This window comes from Chinchilla lanigera, unplaced genomic scaffold, assembly GCF_000276665.1.
Source record: "Chinchilla lanigera isolate Chin_1 unplaced genomic scaffold, ChiLan1.0 scaffold00057, whole genome shotgun sequence".
NCBI lineage: Eukaryota > Metazoa > Chordata > Mammalia > Rodentia > Chinchillidae > Chinchilla > Chinchilla lanigera.
The window spans coordinates 5215853-5238561 of NW_004955458.1; the positions used below are offsets into that span (position 1 = coordinate 5215853).

At 48.8% G+C, this 22709-nt stretch overlaps 2 protein-coding genes across 2 annotated transcripts; one reads left to right on the forward strand and one right to left on the reverse strand.

The window, feature by feature from the left end:
- Nucleotides 1-17185, forward strand: Mars (methionyl-tRNA synthetase; the record flags this gene model as incomplete). The annotated part of the gene is given in 21 exon segments (XM_013520894.1): nt 1-53; nt 953-1043; nt 1212-1290; nt 1368-1502; nt 1996-2071; nt 2582-2754; nt 2858-2964; nt 5136-5252; nt 5394-5597; nt 6261-6462; nt 9796-9870; nt 12350-12520; nt 12659-12754; nt 12873-12990; nt 13277-13490; nt 15153-15284; nt 15357-15461; nt 15554-15740; nt 16469-16537; nt 16778-16870; nt 16970-17185. Coding segments are annotated over 21 exon segments (2644 nt in total), but the record flags the coding sequence as incomplete, so codon positions are not given.
- Ddit3 (DNA-damage-inducible transcript 3) lies at nt 17127-22661 on the reverse strand. Its single transcript, XM_005397386.2, has 4 exons — nt 22563-22661; nt 19278-19325; nt 18288-18445; nt 17127-17693 (listed from the first exon to the last, which is right to left on the reverse strand). Exons 3-4 carry the CDS (start codon nt 18423-18425, stop codon nt 17325-17327), a joined length of 507 nt encoding a protein of 168 aa, XP_005397443.1. The 5' UTR covers nt 18426-18445; nt 19278-19325; nt 22563-22661; the 3' UTR covers nt 17127-17324.
- Between the last annotated feature and the right edge of the window lie 48 nt (nt 22662-22709).

Genomic DNA, 22709 nt, shown 5'->3' on the forward strand with positions numbered 1-22709 from the left:
CGGGAGGGCCCAGGGCCGGGCCGAGCTGCAAGTGCGCGCTGTGGGTCCGGAAGGTAGGCGGGGTGGGCGGTGAGTGACGGGGGCGGGGCCGCGCGTCACCCCGCGCCGGCCGCGGCCGAGCCCCTGCACCGCGGGCTCCCAGCCGATCGTTCTCCCCGTTATCCTTGGTCGCGCCGTCCGCCCTCTCTTCCCGGTCGCATCTTTCATCGTTTACTTCCCTTAAGAACTCACTGTATTCTTCCCTCGTGTCTAGCTTTCCCTCTGTCGTCTACCGCAATCCCGCTTCACCCCGGGAATCCACACTCTCCCTTTCCCAGTCTTCACTTACACTTCTCAGGCAGCCTGTTCCGCTCAGTCCCTCATTTGAAAACCTCCAGGTTGGGGCCGGGGATTTAGCTCAGCGGCACAGCGCCTGCCTGGCAAGCGCAAGGTCGTGAGTTCGATTCCCGGTACCGGAAAAGACAAACAAACAAACAAAAAAAACAAACCCAGAAAACTTCCAGGCGTTGAAAGCCTTTGTCATTCTTAGGAAGTTCCTCTCTCCTCCCGCTAAGACATCCATGCGTACGCTTTACCTGTTCGCATTCCCAGCCACCTGTTTTTGGCGACGCCTAAGCCGCTCTCTTGTCAGTCTTTCCCGATCTCTTAGTTTTGTTCTCCCGTTCTGACCTCAGAGCATTCCCATCTTAGTTTGCTGTCCATTGTCCAGGTTCTCAGCTGCGGCGCTAGCCCCAAACCACCGCCCCCCTCTCCATGTCCCATCTGTTGTGTGTAGCTGGCCGTCTCAGCCGGACACCTGCTGGCCTCTGCAGCGTATTCTATACCCAGTGGTCCTGTCCGGGAACCTCTGGGTTGAGACTGCCCATTTTTTCTTCTTTTTACGGAAACAATGTAAAGTTGCCCTAAGTTGACAAAGTGTTTTTTTTCCACCCGCTTCCCTCTCCTGCATCAGAGTGTGTGGTCCCCTTCCTGACCCAGCCGAAGCTCCCTGTCTTGCAACTGGACAGTGGCAACTACCTCTTTTCCACTAGTGCGATCTGCAGGTCAGTGCTGGTCCTTGGTGTGGGGAGGTGGCTGGGTTAAAGCAGGCCTCGTTAAAGCTGTCCATTGCGTGTCTTATCTGCAAGCACGATTTCGCGAAGGGGTGAGAGAAATGGGCTAGATTCATGGGCCCCTCTAACTCTACCTTCTGTTGTTTTCACCTTGGACAGATACTTCTTTCTGTTATCTGGCTGGGAAGCAGATGACCTCACCAACCAGTGGCTGGAATGGGAGGCAACAGAGCTGCAGGTAGGACCAAGGCATGAGGGATGGCAGGTGCTCCCTGCTGTGCGTGCTCTTCCCGACCTTTGTCCCTTGCCTTTTAGCCAGCTTTGTCTGCTGCCCTGTACTATTTAGTGGTCCAAGGCAAGAAGGGTGAAGATGTTCTCGGCCCACTTGGGAGAGCTCTGACTCACATTGACCACAGTTTGAGTCGCCAGAATTGTCCTTTCCTTGCTGGGGTGAGTTGCCCTTCAGATGGGATTTGGGGAAGGCTTGTGGTATAAGGGTTAAGAGGAAGAACTGTATTCAGAGCGTTCAGATTCTGACTCCACTTGTGAGCAGTAAAACACTACAACTTCTTTGTTTTTGATTTTGTCTTTTTGAGACAGGGTCTCACTATGCAGTTCAGGCTGGCCTTGAGCTCACTTTGTAGCCCAGGCTGGTCTCGAACTTGCAATGATCCTCCTGCCTCAGCCTCCCGAGTGCTGCTGGGATCACAGATGTGTGCCAACATGCCTGGCTTAAAACTCTTTAATCTTAAATTTTTTCATCTGTGAAATGGAAGTAATGTGAATACCTGTGTCACTGAGGTGTTGTGAGAATTAAGTGAAATGAAATGTTTAACAGTACTTGGCATGTACCACGTGCTCAGTAAATATTAGATGTTGTTATTACTGGGAAAAATACGAGTGCCTCATCCACGTGTCTTTTTCTTTTTCTTCCCCAATCAAGGAGACGGAATCTCTAGCTGACATTGTTTTGTGGGGAGCGCTATACCCATTACTGCAAGACCCAGCCTACCTCCCTGGTGAGAACTGTGCATATCACTTCACTGTGAGCCTCAACCCCAGGAGCTTGGTGTCATGGTTACAGAGCAGGCAGTAGCGTATTGCGGGTCTACCTGAAGGTGCAGCTTAACAGGGCAACTATAACAGAACGGGCTGAAGGAACTAGTAAAAGAAATTACAGATTTTCATGAAGGAAAAAGAGCAGAATGCTAGGGGCTAGGGATATGGCTCAGTGGCGTAAGTGCCTGCCTGGCAAGCACAAGGTCCTGAGCTCGATTCCCAGTATCAAAAAAAAAAAGAACAGAATGCTAGGGCAGAAAAGATTAGAGGGCACTAATTTATTTATTTTTTTGTTTTTGTTTTTTGAGATAGTCTTGCTGTGTAGTTTAAACTGGCTTTGAATTCACGGTGTAGCCCAGGCTGGCCTTGAACTCGTGGTGATCCTCCTGCCTCAGAGGAGATGAGCTCCACTTCTAACTGCCCAGCCCGCTCCTTCCTCTTGCTGATTCTGTTTTCTCCCATGCCCACAGAGGAACTGGGTGCCCTGCGCAGCTGGTTCCAGACCCTGAGTGCCCAGGAGCCATGTCAGCGAGCTGCGGAAACTGTGCTGAAACAGCAGGGTGTCCTGGCTCTCCGGCCCTACCTCCAAAAGCAGCCCCAGCCCAGCCCACCCGAGTCGAGGGCTGTCAGCAATGAGCCTGAGGTTTGGAACGATGGGCATCCTCAGGGCCTTGGGGATGTTTTAGTTGATTGATAACACGGAAAGAAGTTCTTTATCTGATAAGGAATTCTGTCCTTCTTCCTAGGAAGAGGAACTGGCTACCCTATCTGAAGAGGAGATTGCTGCGGCTGTGACTGCCTGGGAGAAGGGCCTAGAAAATTTGCCCCCACTTCGGCCCCAACAGAATCCAGTGTGAGTAGGCACTGAGGAATGGGGCTTGATTCTGTGTGTACGGAAATTGTCGGCAGAGGAGAACCTACCAGATAGGCCTTTTGCATAGAACTTAGCCTCTAATAGGGTAGGCAGATATTTACAAAATGGTTACACAAGTGTACCGTTACTTTTGTTTTTGTTTTTGTTTTTTGAGACAGGGTACTGCTCTGTAATTCAGGGTGGCTTTAAACCTACCATGCAGCCCAGGCTGTAGTTCAGGCTGGCCTTGAACTTGCGGTAGTCCAGCCTCAGCCTCCCAAGAGCTGAGATTACAGGCATGCAGCACTATGCACAGCTTAATTACAGATGTTCATGAAGGAAAAAGAACAATGCTAGGGCAGAAAAGATTAGAGGGCACTAATTTATTTATTTTTTTGTTTTTGTTTTTTGAGATAGTCTTGCTGTGTAGTTTAAACTGGCTTTGAACTCACTATGTAGCCCTGGCTGGCCTTGAACTCGTGATTCTCCTGCCTCAGCCTCAGTGCTAGACTTATAGGCATGCATCACCATGCCCAGCCCAGATGATACTAATTCAGAGGCCTCTTTAAAAAGGAGTGTTTAAGCCGGGCATGGTGGTGCATGCCTGTAATCCCAGCATTTGCCTTGAGTTTGAGGCCAGCCTGGGCTACAAAGTGAGTTCAAGGCCAACCTAAACTGCAGAGTGAGACCCTGTTTCAAAAAAACCAAAAAAAAAAAAAAAAAAGAAAAAAACATTTAAAACTTGTAAGATTGCTGGGCATGGTGGTGCATGCCTGTAATCCCAGCACTCAGGAGGCTGAGGCAGGAGGATCGTTGCGAATTCAAGACCAGCCTGGGCTACAAAAGTGAGCTCAAGGCTGGCCTGAACTGCAGAGCAAGACCCTGTCTCAAAAAGACTTGCAAGATGGTCGGATGAGGAGAGTTAGGCAAGGGTAAGGGTAGAGAAAGGAGGTTTTAGATAGAAGAAGTGTGCAAAGCCCTAAAGGACAAGAGTTTGGCTCTTAATAAGGAATTGATGAACTGCGGCTGAGTGTGGTGGCCCATGGCTGGAATCTAGTAGTCTCAGCACTCAGGGAGGGTGAGGTGGAAGGACTGAAAGTTTGTTCAAGGCCATCCTGGACTGCCCAGTGAGAACTTGTCTCAAAAAATCAAGTAAGTAAAAATTTAAAGGGCTAGGGGTATAGCTCAGTGGTAGATCACTTGCTGACCTTGCATGAAGGCCTGTCTGGATTCACTTCCTGGCAAGCCTCCCTTAAAAAAAAATTGATAAAAGGTCAGTGAATAGAGTGTGGTTAGTCAATGCGCAAATGACTCAGTATGTGTTTTTTGGCTTTGGGGTTTTTTTATGGTGCTGGGGATTGAATCCAGGGTCTTGTACGTGCTAGGTGAATGTTGTACCACAAAGCAGGCACTGGGAAGTCAGTAGTTAATTGAAAGAAGATTTTCCTGAAGGAGCAGATTTCTAAGCTGGATTTTAGAGATAATTATGGTACTTAATTATGAGGAGAAAAGACAATTAACTAGGAGAAATTAGGTCCATGTTGAGTAAATTCGCTGTAAAATTGCCAGGTGTGACGGCATACACCTAAAAGTCCCAGCGCTTAGGAGGCAGAGGCAGGAGGCTCACCGTGAGTTCAAGACAGTCCTGAACTACACAGCAAGACAGTCTCAAGAAAAGAGTAGTTTTCCATTGTTGACCTCTTCTTTCCCGGTGCTATGTCAGTAGCATCCCAGTCACCAGGACTGGGATTACCGGCGTGTGCCACCAGGCCCAGCTCTAGGAAACTGTTCTTGAATAGTGACAGCAGTGATGACTAGACAGAGCTGAGGGCGAGTTTTTCACTACCTGGGAAGTTTATAAGTCCAAGAACGAGCTAACGGTCACTGTTGTAAAAGGGGCAGAAATGAGTGTTGGAGTGAGGCCCGCACCGCACACGCGGCAGTCTGTGAGGCTTGCTCCCTGTCCCCTGCGCTGCTGTTCTTTCGCTCTTTTTTTTTATTTATTTAACAGTTGCTTTTATTTATTTATTTATTTATTTAGTACTGGGAATCAAACTCAGGACCTTGCGCTTGCCAGGCAGGCGCTTGTACCGCTGAGCTGCATCCCCAGCTGTTCTTCCTTGACCCTTGTGTCTCCCCTGCGCACTCTCCTTTCCTCCCTTCCTCACCAGGCTGCCGGTGGCTGGGGACAGGAACGTGCTCATCACCAGCGCCCTTCCTTACGTCAACAACGTCCCCCACCTGGGAAACATCATCGGCTGTGTCCTCAGTGCTGATGTCTTTGCCAGGTGGAGCCCGCTGCCGGAGGAGAGACCCTGAGGGAGGGTTGGGCCCCTTGAAGCAGTACTTCAAGCGTGGGCGCTGGCGGGATCCTGGGGACGCGGGAGCTGCAGAGTAGGGCCCCCGTGTAATTACGTGCTCTCTGCCAGGTACTCCCGCCTCCGCCAGTGGAACACCCTCTATCTGTGCGGGACCGATGAATATGGTACCGCGACAGAGACCAAGGCTATGGAGGAAGGATTGACCCCCCAGGAAATCTGTGACAAGTATCATGTCATCCACGCCGACATCTACCGCTGGTTTAATATCTCGTTTGATACTTTTGGTCGCACCACCACTGCTCAGCAGACCAAGTAGGTTTTCTCTACTGAGGCAGAAGATGGGCTTGAAGGCTGGGAGTGGGGACCGTGAGACTCCTGTGGGGGAGAAGGAATCAGGCTAGCGGATTCCTGAACCTAGGAGCTCCTAAGACAGCAGCTGAATGTCGCCCTCAGGTGTCTCCCAGGCGGTTAGGGAGTCTTCCCCAGGGGATTCGGCGCCTGTGGAATTCTGACCAGGGTGCCAGGGAGTGCCCGAGGAAGGGACAGGACTTACCTGTTCTCCCTCCTGTGCCTCCTTTCCTCTGCGGCTCCCCCAGGTCTTCAGACAGTCCTCTCACACCTGTGTGTGCTGAGAACAAACACACTGGTTCTTTGCTTCATACTCGTCCTTAAGAAGCCTGCCAAACACGCTGCCAGCTGATACTTCTGTGTGGCTCCGTACCTGGACTGCCTAAAGGGCAGCCACAGCGCCGAACACAAAGCAGATTAGTCTGAATTCCACAAAAGCCAGTTCTCGAGTGCTGAGGGGAGACTGTGGTCAGCTGGGAGATAAGTAGATGGCCTTGGCTCTCAGGGGCCTTCTCCTTGACTCTTTGGTTCTTGGACCGAATGAATCTGGGTCCGTGGTTGGGTGACAGAAGGGAGGGGTGCGTACCCCCTCTGACTGTGCCTCCCCGTCCCTTGCTCACCTGCCAGAATCACCCAGGACATCTTCCAGCGGTTGTTGGCACGAGGCTTTATACTGCAAGATACTGTGGAGCAGCTGCGGTGTGAGCGCTGTGCCCGCTTCCTGGCGGACCGCTTTGTGGAAGGGGTGTGTCCCTTCTGTGGCTATGAAGAGGCCCGGGGTGATCAGTGTGACAAGTGTGGCAAACTCATCAATGCCATTGAGCTCAAGGTGAGAGGAGACCTCCTGAGAGCCCGGAGGAATGGCCTTGCATTTATTTATTCATTTCTTTTTGTGTGTTTTAAGACTGGGTCTTCGTGGTTCAGGCTGGCCTTGAAACTCAGTAGCAATCCTCTTGCCTTAGCCTCCTCGGTGCTGGGAACATAGGTGTGCGCCATCATACCTGTCACTGAAGGAATAATTTTTTTCTTTCCTCTTTCTTTCTTTCCTTCTTTCTTTTCTTTTCTTTTCTTTCTTCCTTCCTTTCTCCCTTCCTTCCTTCCTTTCTTCCTTTCTTCCTTTCTGTGGTGCTGGGGACTGAACCCAAGGCCTCAGGCAAGTAAGTACTCCACCTCTGACCTACATTCCAGCCCAGTTTTTTTTTTTTTATTCTGAAGGGACTCAGCCTTGTCCCAATCAAGATTTTTTTTTTAAACAGGCATGGTGGTGGCTCATGCCTGTAGTCCCAGCACTCAGAGAGGCTGAGGCAGGAGGATCTTCGTGAGTTCGAGACTGTCCTGGGCTACAAAGTGAGGTCAAGGCCAGCCTGAACTGCATAGCAAGACCCTGTCTCAAAAAGAAAAAAAAAAAAGATTTTTTTTTTTGGTACTGGGAATAGAACTCAGGACCTTGCACTTGCCAGGCAGGTGCTTGTGCTGCTGAGCTATATCCCCAGCCCTTGTTTATTTTTGAAACAGGGTCTTCCTATGTAGTTCACAATGGCCTTTACATACTGTGTATCCCAGACTGGCCTCAAACTCAGTCAGTGATCCTTCTGCCTTAGCTGCTGGAGTGCAGGGATTACAGGTGTGCATCACTACACCCAGCTATTCAGGATTTTTATTTTAGCATCCAAAACCTTTTCAGTAGCCCTTGCTGCTTCATCTCAGCAACTTGTAATTCACTTCATTTGAAATTTAAGCATTTAGCTAGGAAGTAGACAAGTTGAATTTATGCTTCTAACCCGAATTCTAATCCTACCATTTAAGCCACTTGATTTACATTTGTTTAGATTCTTTTCTTTTGCATAATTCTGTCTTGTGTTTACTAAATGTTTATGCATTCATTTATTTGGTGAACTTTTTTGAGTGCTTACAATATGTCAGTCACTGTTGTAGAGGTTGAGGGTGAGGGAGTGTCTTTAGTTACTTTTTTCTCATTGCTGGGACAAAAATACCCAATGCCCAAAGTTAAAGGGAGGAAAGATTTATTTAGCTCACAGTTTGTGGAGGTTTCAGTCCCTAATCAGCTGGCTCCGAGGCAGGGTGGCATGGCAGAGGAGCAACAGTTCAGCAAAAGCAACAAGAGAGAGCGTGAGGCAGGCCTCTTCCTGTCCCTTTTATCTTATCCAGACTGCTGGGATTAGGGTGGTGTGAATCCAGTCAGTGGAGGGATCCAGCAATCACCCACCGTTAATCCCATCACCCTTACTCCCAGCATTGCCCTATGAATCAGTTACAAACTGTAGATTCAGCTTCCTCTGAAAAAGCCTGCCCCTCATGACTGCATGAGGCGTTTTAGACACAAACCGTCAACAGGGAGTGTTTTTTATCTAAAGCCACAGTAAATGAGGAAATAACATAGGATAAACTTCCAGACAGAGAAAGTGGACTTTTAGGGGCTGGGGATTTAGCTCAGCGGCACAGCACCTGCCTGGCAAGCGCAAGGTTGTGAGTTCAATTCCTGGTACCAGAAAAAAAAAACAACAAAAAAACCCCCACAAAAACAGAAAGTGGACTTTAGATGATTAGACAAGGTCTCCCAGAGGAAGTAATATTTCAACTGGGAGCTTAACTGAAGAATGAGAAGGAGCAAATCAAGCAGTAAATGGAATTAAAGAGTATTTCAAGTAGAAGGGACTGGAAAATGTAAAGGCTCCGAAGAAGTAGCAAAGAGTTGAAAAGGTACAGCTGAGTGTGGTGGGGCATATTTGTAACCCTAGCATTTGGGAGGCTGAGGCAGGAGGATCACTGAATTCGAGGGCAGCCAGAGCTACATAGGAAGACCCTGTCTCTAAAGAACAACAACAGCAGCAGCAAAGAGCTGAAAAGGCAGAATTGGAAAAGCCACTTTAATGCCATTACACTCCTGTAACCCTGGCACTCAGGAGGATTGCCGTGGGTTAGAGGCCAGTCTGGACTGTATCGAGACCCTGCCTCGAACCCCCACCTCAAATCCTCACCGCCCCTGCAAAAGCCACTGTAGCTAGAGCATAGTGAATGAAAAAGAGAGTAGGCTGAGATGAGGTCAGAAAGAAAGATGGGCACCAGGCCACCAGCACCTGCTGAGCCATAGAGGAAACCAGATTTTATTCTAGCTGAGTGCTGAGCAGCTCTGTGGAGAACAGATAGGAAGGAAGCCAGAGAGAAGCGGAGAAGGGTTAGAGGCCGGAGCCAGAGATGGCTCGGACTAGCTAAGTGCCAGTAGAAACGGGTGGAAAATAGATTGGAGATACGTTTTGGAATAAACTGTATAGAGCCAGATAGACTGGGAGAGGTCCTAAGAGAGTGAGTTTCCTCAAAATCCCTTGGAGCTGGGTGTAGTGGCGCATATGTGTCATCTCAGTACTTGGGAGGCTGAGGCAGGGGGATCGCCACAAGTGCAAGTCTGGCCTGGGCTGTATAGTGAGTTCAAGGACAGCCTGAACTACATGGCTAGACCCTGTCTCAGAATAAAACAAAAACAGCTCTCTTGGGAGTCTTCAGTGATCACCGTCGTCTGTTCACTTCTGTGGCCCTCACGCTTCAGTGTTTATACAGTCAATTTTTGCCACACGAGTATTTGACAGTTCGCTTTGTAAAAATCTACACTTCTTACGCAAGCCCTCTCTCCCTGACTTGCGTGTAACCTCAAGGAGAGGGGCTGTGTGTCTTACTCTGTCCCCCTCCTTCCCTCGCACAGCTAAGCGCAGTGTGGTACCCGCCCCTTGCCTGAGCTCAGAGAACGCGTTTCGCTTTTTGGGCATGATGGGTGAGAAATGTGCGGGTCTGGGGAGCAAGCGTTGCTGTGCACTGCAGACCTCCTTCTCCACGATGAAAGAAGGCTCAGTAGTTGAGGAGCAGGCTTGGTGTGAGGTGCTGAGCTAGAGGGTGGGCCACGGTGTTTGTCCCTTTATAGTTCTTCCCTGAACAGTTCCCCGTCCCTTTTGTGGGGTTGAGATATGTACTGTCTTACTGTAAACCGAGGTGGCCTTAAGCTCACTGTGTAGTGCATGCTGGCCTCAAACTCCCTGTGATCCTCCTGCCTCAGCCTCCAGAGTGCTGGGATTACAGGCATGCGCTACCATGCTCCTGATTGTTCCGCTGATCCTGACCCTGATTGTCTCACTGTGGAATTTCTTCACAGAAACCTCAGTGTAAAGTCTGTCGGTCATGCCCTGTGGTGAGGTCCTCTCAGCACCTGTTTTTGGACCTGCCTAAGGTAAGTGGGCCTTTCTCTGTCCGGTCTTCAGGATGTGCCTTTGCCCCGACTACCGCTGATGGCTCGTCACGCTCATGTGTTTCTAATTTCCATTAAAAATTAACACACACAGGGGCTGGGGATTTAGCTCAGTAGCACAGCACCTGCCTGGCAAGCAGAAGGTCGTGAGTTCAATTCCCGGTACTGGAAAACAAAACAAACAAAAAAAAATTACACATGCAGTTGTAGAGATGAGACGGAGTGAGGGACACAGAGCGAAAGCCCCAGGCCCGCTTGCCAGAGGTGTCCACGTCCCCTGGGAAGTTGATGAAGCACCCTCACCCCTAGAAGTGAGGGAAGGAAGTGCCAAAGGGGCAAAGGGCTGACCGTGGGTGCCGGGAGCCGTGAGCCCCTCAGGGAGGAAGCGAGTGTGGTGGCGCCGTCTCCAGGTCCGCAGGCAGAGAAAGGAGGGTTAGACGGGGCTGCATAGGTTCCTACGCCTTGTTTTCTCTTCAGTGCTTCTGCCGCGTGCTTTCTGCATCCTTCAGCTTGTGGTGGGAGCGCAAAGCCTGTTATCCAGGTGCTTTGCCTTAACTTCTTGCTCTGCTTTTTCCACATTTTTCTGGTCCGAGAGCTCGCTCTAGTTTCCAAGGTTACAGCCACAGCAGAATGCCTCTGTGGTTTTCCCTTTTTCTGTGCTACCTGAACCAATCATTATTACAGTGTTTTTCCAACATTGCTGCACCCTTCCACGTTTACCTTTAAGTTATCTATTTATCAAGTGTATATTTATAGATTTTTTTTTATAGATTATAATTCATTTCTGTCCTAAATTATTTTCACGTTCAGATTATACCTTATTTGCTCAGTGGGAGCTTCTTCAAGGTGTCTTTTTTTTTTGAGATCCTATAATTTTTTTTTTTTTTTTTGTCTTTTTTGAGACAGGGTCTTATTATGTAGCTCAGGCTGGTCTTTAGCTCACTTTGTAGCCCAAGCTGGCCTCGAACTCTCGGTGATCCTCCTGCCTCAGCCTCCCAAGTGCTGGGATTACAGGTGCACATCACCACACTGGGCAAATTTTTTAAGTGTTTAATTTCTGGCATGACAAAAATTAGCAGTATTAAAGATATTCCAGGTTCATTTTTAGTAAATTATAGTATCAGAGTCTAAAATTTGTTTGTTTATTATAAGAGTCTAAAATTTAGGTCGTGGATCTACTCATTGCTCCCAGGGTATCTTTGCTTCTAGGCCCTTAACAGCGAAGAGTTAAGCATTTGTTTTAGGTTCACATTGATATCTACAATTCAAAGCTAGCCTCGCAGGATTCTTTCTCACTTTCTTTCTTTTTTTTTTTTTGCCTTTTTTTTTTTTGAGACAATCTTGCTATGCAGTTTAGGCTGGCCTTGAGCTCACTTTGGAGCCCAGGCTGGTGTCGAACTTGCAACGATCCTCCTGCCTCAGCCTCCTGAGTGCTGGGATTACAGGCGTGCATCACTACACCCAGCTCTTTCTCACTTTCTTTCATTTCATATTTGTATCTTCTTCCCATAATGGGTACCCGAGTTCCCAAAAAGCATCAGCACATTTAAACATTTGCCCAATTCCAGAATATATCTGAAATAATTACAGAATTGCTTCTTCCTTACCTTTACATAAACAAACAAACCTAAACTGGTGAAGAGTTTAGAATTTGTTAGTGGTCCTGACCCCTCCTAGACTGAGGGTGTACAGTCAAATGTGTTCATAATTTATTTAGGTTAGTTTTTGCCCTGTTAGTGTAATTACATTACTGAGATGATGGCCCAGTGTATCATGATGTATATATTCTTTTTTTTACAAGGACAGTCTTTTTGAGACAGGGTCTCGTTTTGCAGTTCAGGGTGGCTAAGGCTGGTCTCAGATTTGCAGTGATCCTCCTGCCACAGCCTCTTAAGTGCTGGGTGTGCTGGGATTACAGACGTGCACCACATGTGGCTATTGTATACATTCTGCTACATTTTGCCTTTTTAATGGTTAACATTGTGTTCTGGAAATCACCCCATAATTAGTTCCTAAAGATTATTTTTACTCATCAGGTTTATGATGTTTATTTTCTTTCGTAATACTAGTGTTCTGTTCTTTTTTTTTTTTTTTTTTTTTTTTAATACTAGGGATTGAACCAGAACTTTTACACTGAAATACATCCCCAGTCCCTTTTATTCTTTGAGATAGGGTCTTGCTAAGTTGCCCAGGTTAGGCTTGAACTTGCCATCCTCCTCCCTGCTTCTCAGAGTGGTGGGATTACAGGCACGCAGCACCACACCCAGCCCATCTGTACACTGTGTGAATACTTCGTTGAATGAGTGTCTGTTAATAAATTCCTAGAAATGGAATTGCTGTGTCAGTCATGAGTCTTTTCATTTTGATATGTTGCCAACCTGTACTCCCAAACAGGTATACGTGTCTTTGTATGTTTAACTGTGTGTGACACTACCTAAGCCAACCCTCTTTGTCATCTCAGCTGGAAAAGCGACTGGAGGAGTGGTTGGGAAAGACGTTACCTGGCAGTAACTGGACACCCAATGCCCGGTTTATCATCCGGTCTTGGCTTCGGGATGGGCTCAAGCCTCGCTGCATCACCCGTGACCTCAAGTGGGGAACCCCTGTGCCCTTAGAAGGTTTTGAAGACAAGGTAAAAATTCTTTATGGCTCAAATTATCTGCCTTAGGGTTGAGACCATGGACTAACAAAAGGACTGTAGGTTATATCTTGTTCCCGTCTGAAGCTTTAGGTTGGCCCCTACCATGAGTCCTTCCTCTTAATGCTCCAGGTATTCTATGTCTGGTTCGATGCCACTATTGGCTACCTGTCCATCACGGCCAACTACACAGACCAATGGGAGAGATGGTGGAAGAACCCAGAGCAAGTAAGCGGCTCCTTGTTAGCTTGTGCGTGAGGAAGCTGTGGAGTGGGGAGTTGTGATTGGCCAGCTGGTGTTTCTGGGGCTTTTGAAGAGAGCCTCAGGAGGAACTATATTCTGTCAGGTGGACCTTTACCAGTTCATGGCCAAAGACAACGTTCCCTTTCATGGCTTGGTCTTTCCTTGTTCAGCCCTTGGAGCTGAGGACAACTACACCTTGGTCAAGTATCTCATTGCTACAGGTAAGTGTCCCCGGCAGACTGCAGATGGGAGGGGACTGGAGAACGAGGGCGGAGCGGTACTTGGAAGGAGATCCTCGGAGGCTGTTAGGTCTTGAGTTAGGAGCTGAGATAAGCAAGAAGACCCGAATGGATAGGAAGGGGCTTCCAGGTTCTCTGTAGACCAGCTACTGCGGGTGCCATGTTGCTGGAGACTCACTGCAGAGGGTGAAGGGAAGGGAAGACGAGTTAGTAGGTCACCAAGGGCAGGAACGTGATTTGAGCCGATGGTTCTCCGTCATCTGTCCAGAGTACCTGAACTATGAGGATGGGAAGTTCTCTAAGAGTCGGGGAGTGGGGGTGTTTGGAGACATGGCCCAGGACACAGAGATCCCTGCTGACATCTGGCGCTTCTATCTGCTGTACATTCGGCCTGAGGGCCAGGACAGTGCCTTCTCCTGGACAGACATGCTGCTCAAGAATAATTCCGAGCTGCTCAACAACCTGGGCAACTTCATCAACAGGTGAGTTGCCTGGGCTACTTCTGTCTCATTGATGAGACAAAACACCAGACGTCCAAAGTTAGAGGGGGACGGTTTATTTAGCTCACAGTGTGTAGAGGTTTCAGTCCATAATCCACTGGCTCCCAGGCAGGGTGGCTCGTGGCAGAGGGGAAACGGTTCATGGGGTAGAAGACACCAAAAGCAGTGAGGAAGGGAGAGCAGGCCTCTTTCCGCCCTTAATATGCAGGCTGCACACCCGAGGACGGGTGGAGAGCTCAAACCCTTGACCCCAGCATTAGACCATAAATCAGTCACAAACTCTAGATTTAGCTGCCTCTGAAAAGCAGCCCCCCATGTATTGGGGTTTTGCAGGAACATCCAGATATGAACCCTAAGAGGAGTCCTGGTGAGGGGTCAGTCAGCAGATGAGATGGGAAGAGGCCAATTTTCCCTGTGGAGATAGGAATGTGAAATAATAAGGGGACAGGAGCCTGTGAGGGACAAGGTAATGTGGAAAGTTGGTTTCTATCAACTGGGACCTGATCCCAGGACGTAGTAGTGCACATATGCTTGAGGGTAGTTAGCTCGAGGTGTAATTCTGCAGAGTTGGTCCACGAATGGATTTTTGTCTTGAGACGGTGTCACTGTGTTCATGGCTGGCCTCAAACTCAGTGTGTAGCCCGGGCTGGCTTCAAACTTGCTATCCTCTTGCCTTAGCCTCCCAGGCACTGGGATTCCAGCCACTGGGGCACCATGCCCAGCCCTTCCCAGAGGGGATTTTTACTGATAAAACATTCACCTGCAGCCCTGAAAAGTTTGGCTGAAAAAGAGGAGCTATGTTTGTGTAGGGATAGGGTAGTTCTAATACACTCTTCAGAGCTGCTGCGTTAGGCTCACATTCCACTCTTGGTCCCTAGTACAGTGATTTTACGATCCAAAGAATACACTTCATGGCTTAGGGTTCTTCAGTCCCTCTCCAGAGCCCTGGGTCTTGGCTCCGTCCATTTACTTAGCCTTTCAGGTTTGGTCATCAGCCACATTTAATAGATAAATCTTCCTTAGAGTACTTGTTTGATAGCAGTTTACAATAATACACTTCATCTTCTCTTGCAGATAATTTTTTTTTTAAATGTCCAGGCATAGATTCAATCCCCAATATGTTCACCTTCCAAAAATAAAAGGACAGTTTGCAACTTTATCAAGAGTCAAATTCTTTTTTTTTTTTTTTTTTGTAGTATTAGGGATTGAACTCAGAGCCTTGTGCATGCTAGGCAGGCACTCTACCACTGAGATCTGTCCCCAGCCATCAAAAGTCAAATTCTTAGAGGAGATAGAGAACAAAGAATTAATTTGTGCTGGGCATGGTGGCACACACTTGTAATCCCAGCAGCACTTGGGAGGCTGAGGCAGGAGGATCACTGAGTTTATGGCCAGACTGGCTACATAGTGAGTTAAAGACCAGTCTGAACTACATAGCGAGACCCTGTCTCAAGAAAACAAAACAAACAAAAAAACCACCCCCCAAAACCCCAAGAATTTAATCTTTGCTTTCTACTTTGAGGGGTCAGGAGGTATCAGTTGAGGGCAGGAATCCTGAGAGAAGGAAAGTTATGGAAATTGAGTCAAATTTATAAAAGGAGACCAGAAAGTAACTTTTTTCTCTTCTTTCCTATTCCCATCAAGAGCTGGGATGTTTGTGTCTAAGTTTTTTGGGGGCTGTGTGCCTGAGATGGTGCTTAACCCTGATGATCAACGTCTGCTGGCCCATATCACCTTGGAGCTCCGGCACTACCACCAGCTGCTGGAGAAGGTTCGGTGAGTAACTGCACCTCTGTCTCATCTCAGTGATGAGACACTGGCATGTTGAGACCTCCCCTCCTCCCCCAGGATCCGGGATGCCTTGCGCAGTATCCTCACAGTATCTCGACATGGCAACCAGTACATTCAGGTCAATGAGCCCTGGAAGCGGATAAAAGGCAGCGAGGCTGACAGGTACATTAAGGAGATAGGGTTGGCTCCCAGGATTAAGCAGCTGTCAGGCTGTGTCCTCCGGGAGGCCTTGGCTAATCTCATTCCTTCCTCAGGCAGCGGGCGGGCACCGTGACAGGCATGGCAGTGAACATAGCTGCCTTGCTGTCCGTCATGCTCCAGCCTTACATGCCCACAGTGAGCGCCACCATCCAGGCCCAGTTGCAGCTTCCACGACCTGCCTGCAGTGTTCTTCCCACAGACTTCCTGTGCACCTTACCAGCGGGGCACCAGATTGGCACAGTGAGTCTGTCCGAAGGGCCAGCCTGCCGTAACGTGCATGCTTGTCATGCAGCCTGCAGTATGGAGTTAAGGACTTGTAGCTCTCCAGCTTTGCTTGGGGGTTGGGGTTCTTACTAGCTGTTCTCTGAACCCCTTCACTCTGGGCTTTTCTTTTTCTGACAGTACATGCTTAGTATTGGTCTGCAGGCTGAGTATTATCATCTGCATATCCTTACTGCTCTTCATGCCAGAACCTAGTACCTGGTCCATAAACACCACTAGTTTAAGAAATAACATAATCGCCAGGTGTAGTGGTGCCCACCTGTAATGCCAGTACTTGGGAGGCTGAGGCAGGAGGATCATTTCAAGTTCGAGACCAGCCTGGGCTGGCAAAGTGAGCTCAAGGCCAGCCTGAACTGCATAGTGAGACCCTGTCTCAAAAAGACGAAGAAACAAAACAAAACACCATGATCACCTGCTAGTGGGCAATGAGAATGCAGGGTAGCCAAAGTACTGGGTGAACCTAGTATCATTAAATTCTCTTTGATCCTATGATACTCTGGGCTTAGTAAATGCTGCTTTTTTTGAACGTCTTGGCTGAAACCAAGAGCTATTTGTTCAGTGTTATGCTCACATTTCTTCTAAAACATTCAGGGTTTCTAAATCTCCAAGGAGTGGGGTTGGAGGGGCCTCTGTATAGTGTGGCAGGGTTATATGTAACCAGCGAATGATTCCGGAATTCTTCACAGGTCAGTCCCTTGTTCCAAAAACTGGAGAATGACCAGATTGAAAGTCTGAAGCAGCGTTTTGGAGGCCAGGTGAGAGCTAGACTGTGCCCTCACCCAGCACCACCCACAGCAGTCCGCCTCAGTTTCCCCAAGGAGCCCTTACTCATCACTCTTTCCATCTTTTAGCCTTCCTGCTTCCTCACTTAGTTTTTCCTTCCCATCTTAGCTAGAAGAGTCCTGAGTTAAAGGTAAACACTTTCCCTGAGATACTCTGTAGAACTGGAGGTCAGAGGGTATTTACGGCAGCCCATGGTAACTGTTGTTCTCCAGGCAAAGGTGTCCCCCAACCCGGCAGTTGTAGAGACTGTTACAACAGCTGGGCAACAGCAGATTCAAACGCTGACGGATGAAGTCGCAAAACAGGTACGTACGGGTCTTAACCCTGCCGGAGACTGGCACAGCTGAATTCTGAACAGCTCCTTTTGTGGACCTGTCTCACGGCCCCCTTCCGCCTTTTCTTAGGGCAACGTTGTGCGAGAACTGAAAGCACAGAAGGCGGACAAGAACCAGGTTGCTGCGGAGGTGGCTAAACTCCTGGATCTAAAAAAGCAGTTGGCGCTAGCTGAGGGGAGACCCCTTGAAACTCCCAAAGGCAAGAAGACAAAGTGAGAGGATTTGGTTCATAGTCACAAGTCACTTTAATGATGTGGACAGTAATAAATAAATGTACAACCTCTATATACACGCTGGGACCTGGCCTTCTGTCTACCCCAAGCATTTGAGGGTCCCATTACTGGCACAGGTGTGCAGATGGTCAGTGGCCACTTCTGGGAAAGGTAGGTGGCAGCCAGAGCTGCAGAGTGATGGCCCCATCTGCTCACGCTTGGTGTAGATTAACCATTCGGTCAATCAGAGCTCGGCGCGTGGCCTCTACTTCCCTGGTCAGGCACTCAATTTCCCGCTTGAGCCGTTCGTTCTCTTCTGTGAGCTGTGCCACTTTCCTTTCGTTCTCCTGTTCCTTTTCCTTCACACGCTGCTTTGCAGCCCGGGCTGGCCCCTGGCCACTCTGCTTCCGTTTCCTGGGTCTCCCTTGCTCTTCTTCCTCCTCTTCCTGAGCGAGGGAGCTCCGACTGGACTCCGGAGACCGAGGGCTCTGAGAGGTACTTGTGACCTCTGCTGGCCCTGGCTCCTCAGTCAGCCAAGCAAGAGATGCAGGGTCAAGAGTGGTGAATGTTTTTGAGTCTTCCTTTAAGGAAATGAGAAAAGGGAGGGTGGGTATTAGCTGATGATGGAACGGTAACATCACCCTTGTTCCCACCTTTAGATTCACTGACTTATTAATTGATTGACTGATTATCTCTTTTGAGTCAGGGTTTCACTGTAGTTCAGGCTGGCCTTGGACTCATTTTGTAGCCCAGGCTGGCCTGGAACTCACAGTGATCCTCCTGCTGCGATTACAGGTGTGTGATACCATGCCTGGTCTAGTTTTTTTTGTTGGTTGGTTGGTTTTTTGTCTTTTTGAGAGAGGGTCTGGCTGTGCAGTTCAGGCTGGCCTTGAGCTCACTTTGTAGCCCAGGCTGGTCTGAAACTCACAGTGCTCCTCCTGCCTCAGCCTCCCGAGTGCTGAGATTACAGGCGTGTGCCACCATGCCCGGCACCTGGCCTAGTTTTGTTGTTTCTTTTATTTATTTATTTTTTAATTTAATTTTATTTGAGACAGGGTCTTGCCATGTAGTTCAAGATGGCCTTGAACTCTTGGCAATCCTCCTCCTTCAGCTAGGATTGTAGGCATGCGCTATCACCCCCAGTTTATTCTCAGCTTTAGGACTGGCACTCTCACCTCTTCGTTTCCAGCGGGTAAGATATACTTCCCCCCATTTTCATCTGAGGACAGGACTTCCTGCAGGTCTTCATACCAAGCTTCCAGCTCCCAGTTGGACACTGCCCCGAAGGAGAAAGGCAATGATTCGGCTGCCATCTCTGTGGTTGGATTAGGTTCTGGCAAAATACACATTCAGGATAAAAGCTCTGCTTAGCAACAAACAGTCTGCAGCACAGGCAAGCACACTGCCGTACTGCCTGGTTTGGTTTTTTCCCCCGTTTCTGTAGATAAAGTTTTATGGGAACACAGCCGTATCTGTTTATGTACATCTGATGTACAGCTCTAGTGCCATAGCAGTGGAGATGAATAGTGGTGACAGACTGTACTGCCCTGAACACCTCCATTATTTACTCTCTGACTCCTTAAAATTTACCAGCCTGTAGTCTATACTGTCATTTCCTTTTCTGGGGAGGGGGCAGTGGTGGGGATTGAACCCTGGGCCTTGTGGATGGATGCCAAGCATGGGCTGTACCACTGAGCTGTGCCACTTGCACAGTACTGATGTGTCTTCCTTGCCTCTCGCCCAGGACGAAGTACCCGGACATCCGTTCTCAGGGGGTCCTAATGAAGTCTTTAGTCCGCTGGCACACTCCACTGGTAGTTTCTGCAGACAACAGCCAGGCATCTGTGCTGCTGACCCCTGCGTGGGGAGCGTGGGCAAAGGGTCCTTTGAGTCTGCTTAACCTTGAGGGGGACTAAGGGTTGGGAAGACAAACCAGCTGTCTTTGTTGGCGCTGATTTTGAGAGCTTTCAATTAGAAAGTACTCTGAAAATAGTGATTTGATGACCTTGTTATGCGGCAGGCCAGGAGGCTAGACATGGTCTGACAGATTCAAACCTTCCTCTTCCACCTTGGTGAGGTCTGTTAGTAGCTTCCTAGATCCCAGCAAGGGAGCCTAAGCAGCTTTCCTTGTGAGTTGGTTTTGGTAAAGGGCGAATTAAATTTACCTGCTTTCAAGTGTGGTGATGTATGAAGATACACTTTCTCCTGGAACACTGTGGAGAACAAAGACAAGTGTCAGCCATTTTTGTAAGGGGGAGGGGCAGGTTCTTGGCCTCCCCCCTCCCGTTGGCTCCTCCTTACTTCCTGTCTTTTGGGAGAGGGATAGTTAAAGGGTCCTGTAGCCATTTCAAAGGACAGGAGAGAGTTCAACTTTATTTTTAGTAACTGACATTTATAGTCCTGATTACATAATAGCATGTAGTAGCCAACTCAGCTTTTTCTAAATTCAAGGCAGGTCTCATGCCTGCCAGGGTAAGAACGAAACGTCAGAGAAGGAAACATCTAGGTATTTTCCTGACTCCGTTCCCATACCAACATCCTCCAAATGCCCATTTCCAGTCAGGACCTCTCTTGGGACCTCTAGCTCTGATGTGGTCACCCCCTTGTCATCTCCTTTTGTGTATCTAATAGGCATGTGGATTACATCCAAAACCAGTCTTGCTCATTTTTCCTTTCCAGGGTTGTCCCCATCTCAATAAATGAAAACTAGTTCTTCAAGCCAAAAACTAGTGTTAACCTTAACTCCTCTTTCCTCATACCCCACTATCCGCAATTTTTTTTTCAGTACCAGGAATCAAACTCAAAACCTCACGCTTGCTAAGCGGGCGCTTGTGCCGCTGAGCTATATCCCCAGCCATGCCATTTTCTTAATATATATATATATTTTTTGGGATGAGGTCTCACTATGTAGTTTAGGCTGGTTGTGAATTCACTGTGTAGCCCTGATTGGTCTTAGACTCACTGTGACCCTCCTGCCTCAGGTTAACCCTTTTTTATATATATACTGCAAACGTAAGCATTTCTCACCAATTCCACTGTTTCTCAATGTAGACCAATCTTTCCTCTGCATTATTACCATCTTTCCTCTGCATTATTTCAGAACCCTTGCAGGATTTTTCTCCAGTTCTGCTTCTGCTAGCCCTATTCACAGTGTAGCAGCTAGAGTGAGCCCTCCATTCATTTCTGCAGTTGCATATTAGGCATTTCTGGGCATTGCATATTAGGAAAGTGTTCTGCCATTGAGCTATATCCCCAGCCCTTTTAAAATTTAGGTCATGGACTGGGGATATTAACTCAGCAGCACAGCACCTGCCTAGCAAGTTTGAAGTCCTGAGTTCAATTCCTGGTACTCACAAAAAAATAAGGTCACTTAAAACTTAGGCTGGGTATGGTAGTGCACACCTGTAATCCCAGCACATGAGAGGTTGAAGCAGTAGGATCACTGCAAGTTCCAGGCCAGCCTGGGTTATAGTAAGTTCAAAGCCAGCCTGAATTACATGGCAAGACCCTGTCTCAATCAATGAATAAAACAAAACTTAGGTCACTGCTCTACTCAAAACCCTCTAAGCTAGTATAGTGACATTTGCAGCACTCAGGAGGCTGAAGCAGGAGGACTTGCAAGTTAAACCCTGCCTGGGCAACTGTGCAAGATCTTGTCTCAATAAAAAATGGGCTGGGAAAAAAAAAAAAAAATGGGCTGGGGATGTAGCTCAATGCGAAGTCCCTGGCTTCAACCCCAGTTGACACAAAAACTTTCAATGACTTACTTAAGAGTACTAATGACTAACATTCAGTTGGGTATGGTGGTGCACACCTATAATCCCAGCACTTGGGAGGCTGAGGCAGGAGTATTGTCAAGTCCAGCCTGGGCTACATAGTTTAAGACCAGCCTGAACTACATAATGAGACCCTGTTTCAATCCCCATATTCTCCCCCAGGAAAACTAACATTCTCAAAGTGGCTTGCAAGGCCCTACCCAACTTACATCTTTGGTTTTTTGTTTGCTTTGTTTTTTATCTTTTTGAGACAGGGTCTCCCAGTGCAGTTCAGGCTGGCCTTGAGCTCACTTTGGAGCCCAGGCTGCTCTCGAACTTGCAACGATCCTCCTGTCTCAGCCTCCTAAGTGCTGGGATTACAGGTGTGCACCACCACGCCTGACTCCAACTTACATCTTTGCTGCCCGACTTTTCTTCAACCATTCTCCCCCCTGTTGGTTCCTGTCCAGTCCCCTGGCCTATTCCTAAAGGTACCAGACATACTCTCACCTTAGGGCCTCTGCTCTGGCTGTTACTTCTGGAAAGCTCTTCCACGTTATCTGTATAGCTCACTGGTTTGCCTCCTTTGGGTCTTTTATGCAATTAAATAGCCCCTCAGTAAGGAAATTCCTACCTGATAAAAACTAAACTTTATCCTGAACATTATTCTATTTTCTCTGCGTTAGTTTTCTCCATAACACTCATACCACGCACTGAAATATAAGTTCTTTGGCATCAGAATTTTTTTTTTTTTTAGTTCAAGGATATACCCTCAGTCTCAAACTGCTTGGCACATAGTAGGTGCTCAGTAAGTATTAAGAATGAATGAAAATATCTCCCCTAGGCTCACTTACAATAGGGAAGGGAGGTCTAAACCCAGAGGCAAAGAGGCTGCTGCCTCCGCCTAGGGACTAGAGATGCAATATTGCCCTCAGTGTTTCTCTGCAGGGCTGTTCTCTTTGGGGAAAACTCCTGTGTGGGACGCGGCTTTCATCAGCAGTGGAGCCCCGGTCCAGAGGGCTACAGAGCTCAACAGGGGGCTGACCTGACGCAACGGTTACGCGGAGATTAGCTGGGAGCCAGCAGGGGTGAAGGTGGCAGGGACCGATCCCAGGAGGACAATACCCCGGGGAAACCCCAAATGGCTTCCCACACTGAAGGAGCTCCAGGCCGCTCTATGTGGGTGGCCCGGAGACCTCAGGGAGGAAGGGAACCCCCCTGCCCGTGGCCCACCGGCACCCCTGCTCCCAAAAGGCTGTGGCAGCCAAGGCTCTCCAACCGTGCGCTGGATCCAGGCGGGGGCGGGGGAGCGCCGCTGGCGGCAAAGCGACGGGACCGCCCGAGCCAGGGTCACCCAGCCCGGAGCGGGGCTGTGTCCCGCCGCCTCGCCTCTCGGGACAGGCCGAAGCGGGTGGCCCAGAGCGGCGGCGGGAGGGAATTCCCCGCTGCTCACAGGGGTCTCTGCCCAGCAGCACAGACGGGGCCCGTGCTCCGGCAGGGCTGAGCAGCAGGACAAGATGCCTGCAGGCAGCACTCCGAGTAACGGATCTCTCCAGCCCTCCCTTTGACGGTCCCTAAAGTCACCGCGGAGGGGGTGGGGCTACACCCAAAAGAGCGGACGCCACAGCTTTGGAGGGGACAGCGGAAGTTCGTGAAGACGGGCAGGTGAAGGGCAGACAGGAAGTCAGTACTCGCCTCTCTCCGCAGGTTCCAGCTCTGACTTTGGCTCTGTCGCTGCCACCGGCTCATCTTCAACATGATATGCTCTCCGTGTTACACTCAAGCCTCTGACCTCGAGGAAGTCGGGCTGAGGATCTTTAAGCACAGCCTTGCCCGCCTCTC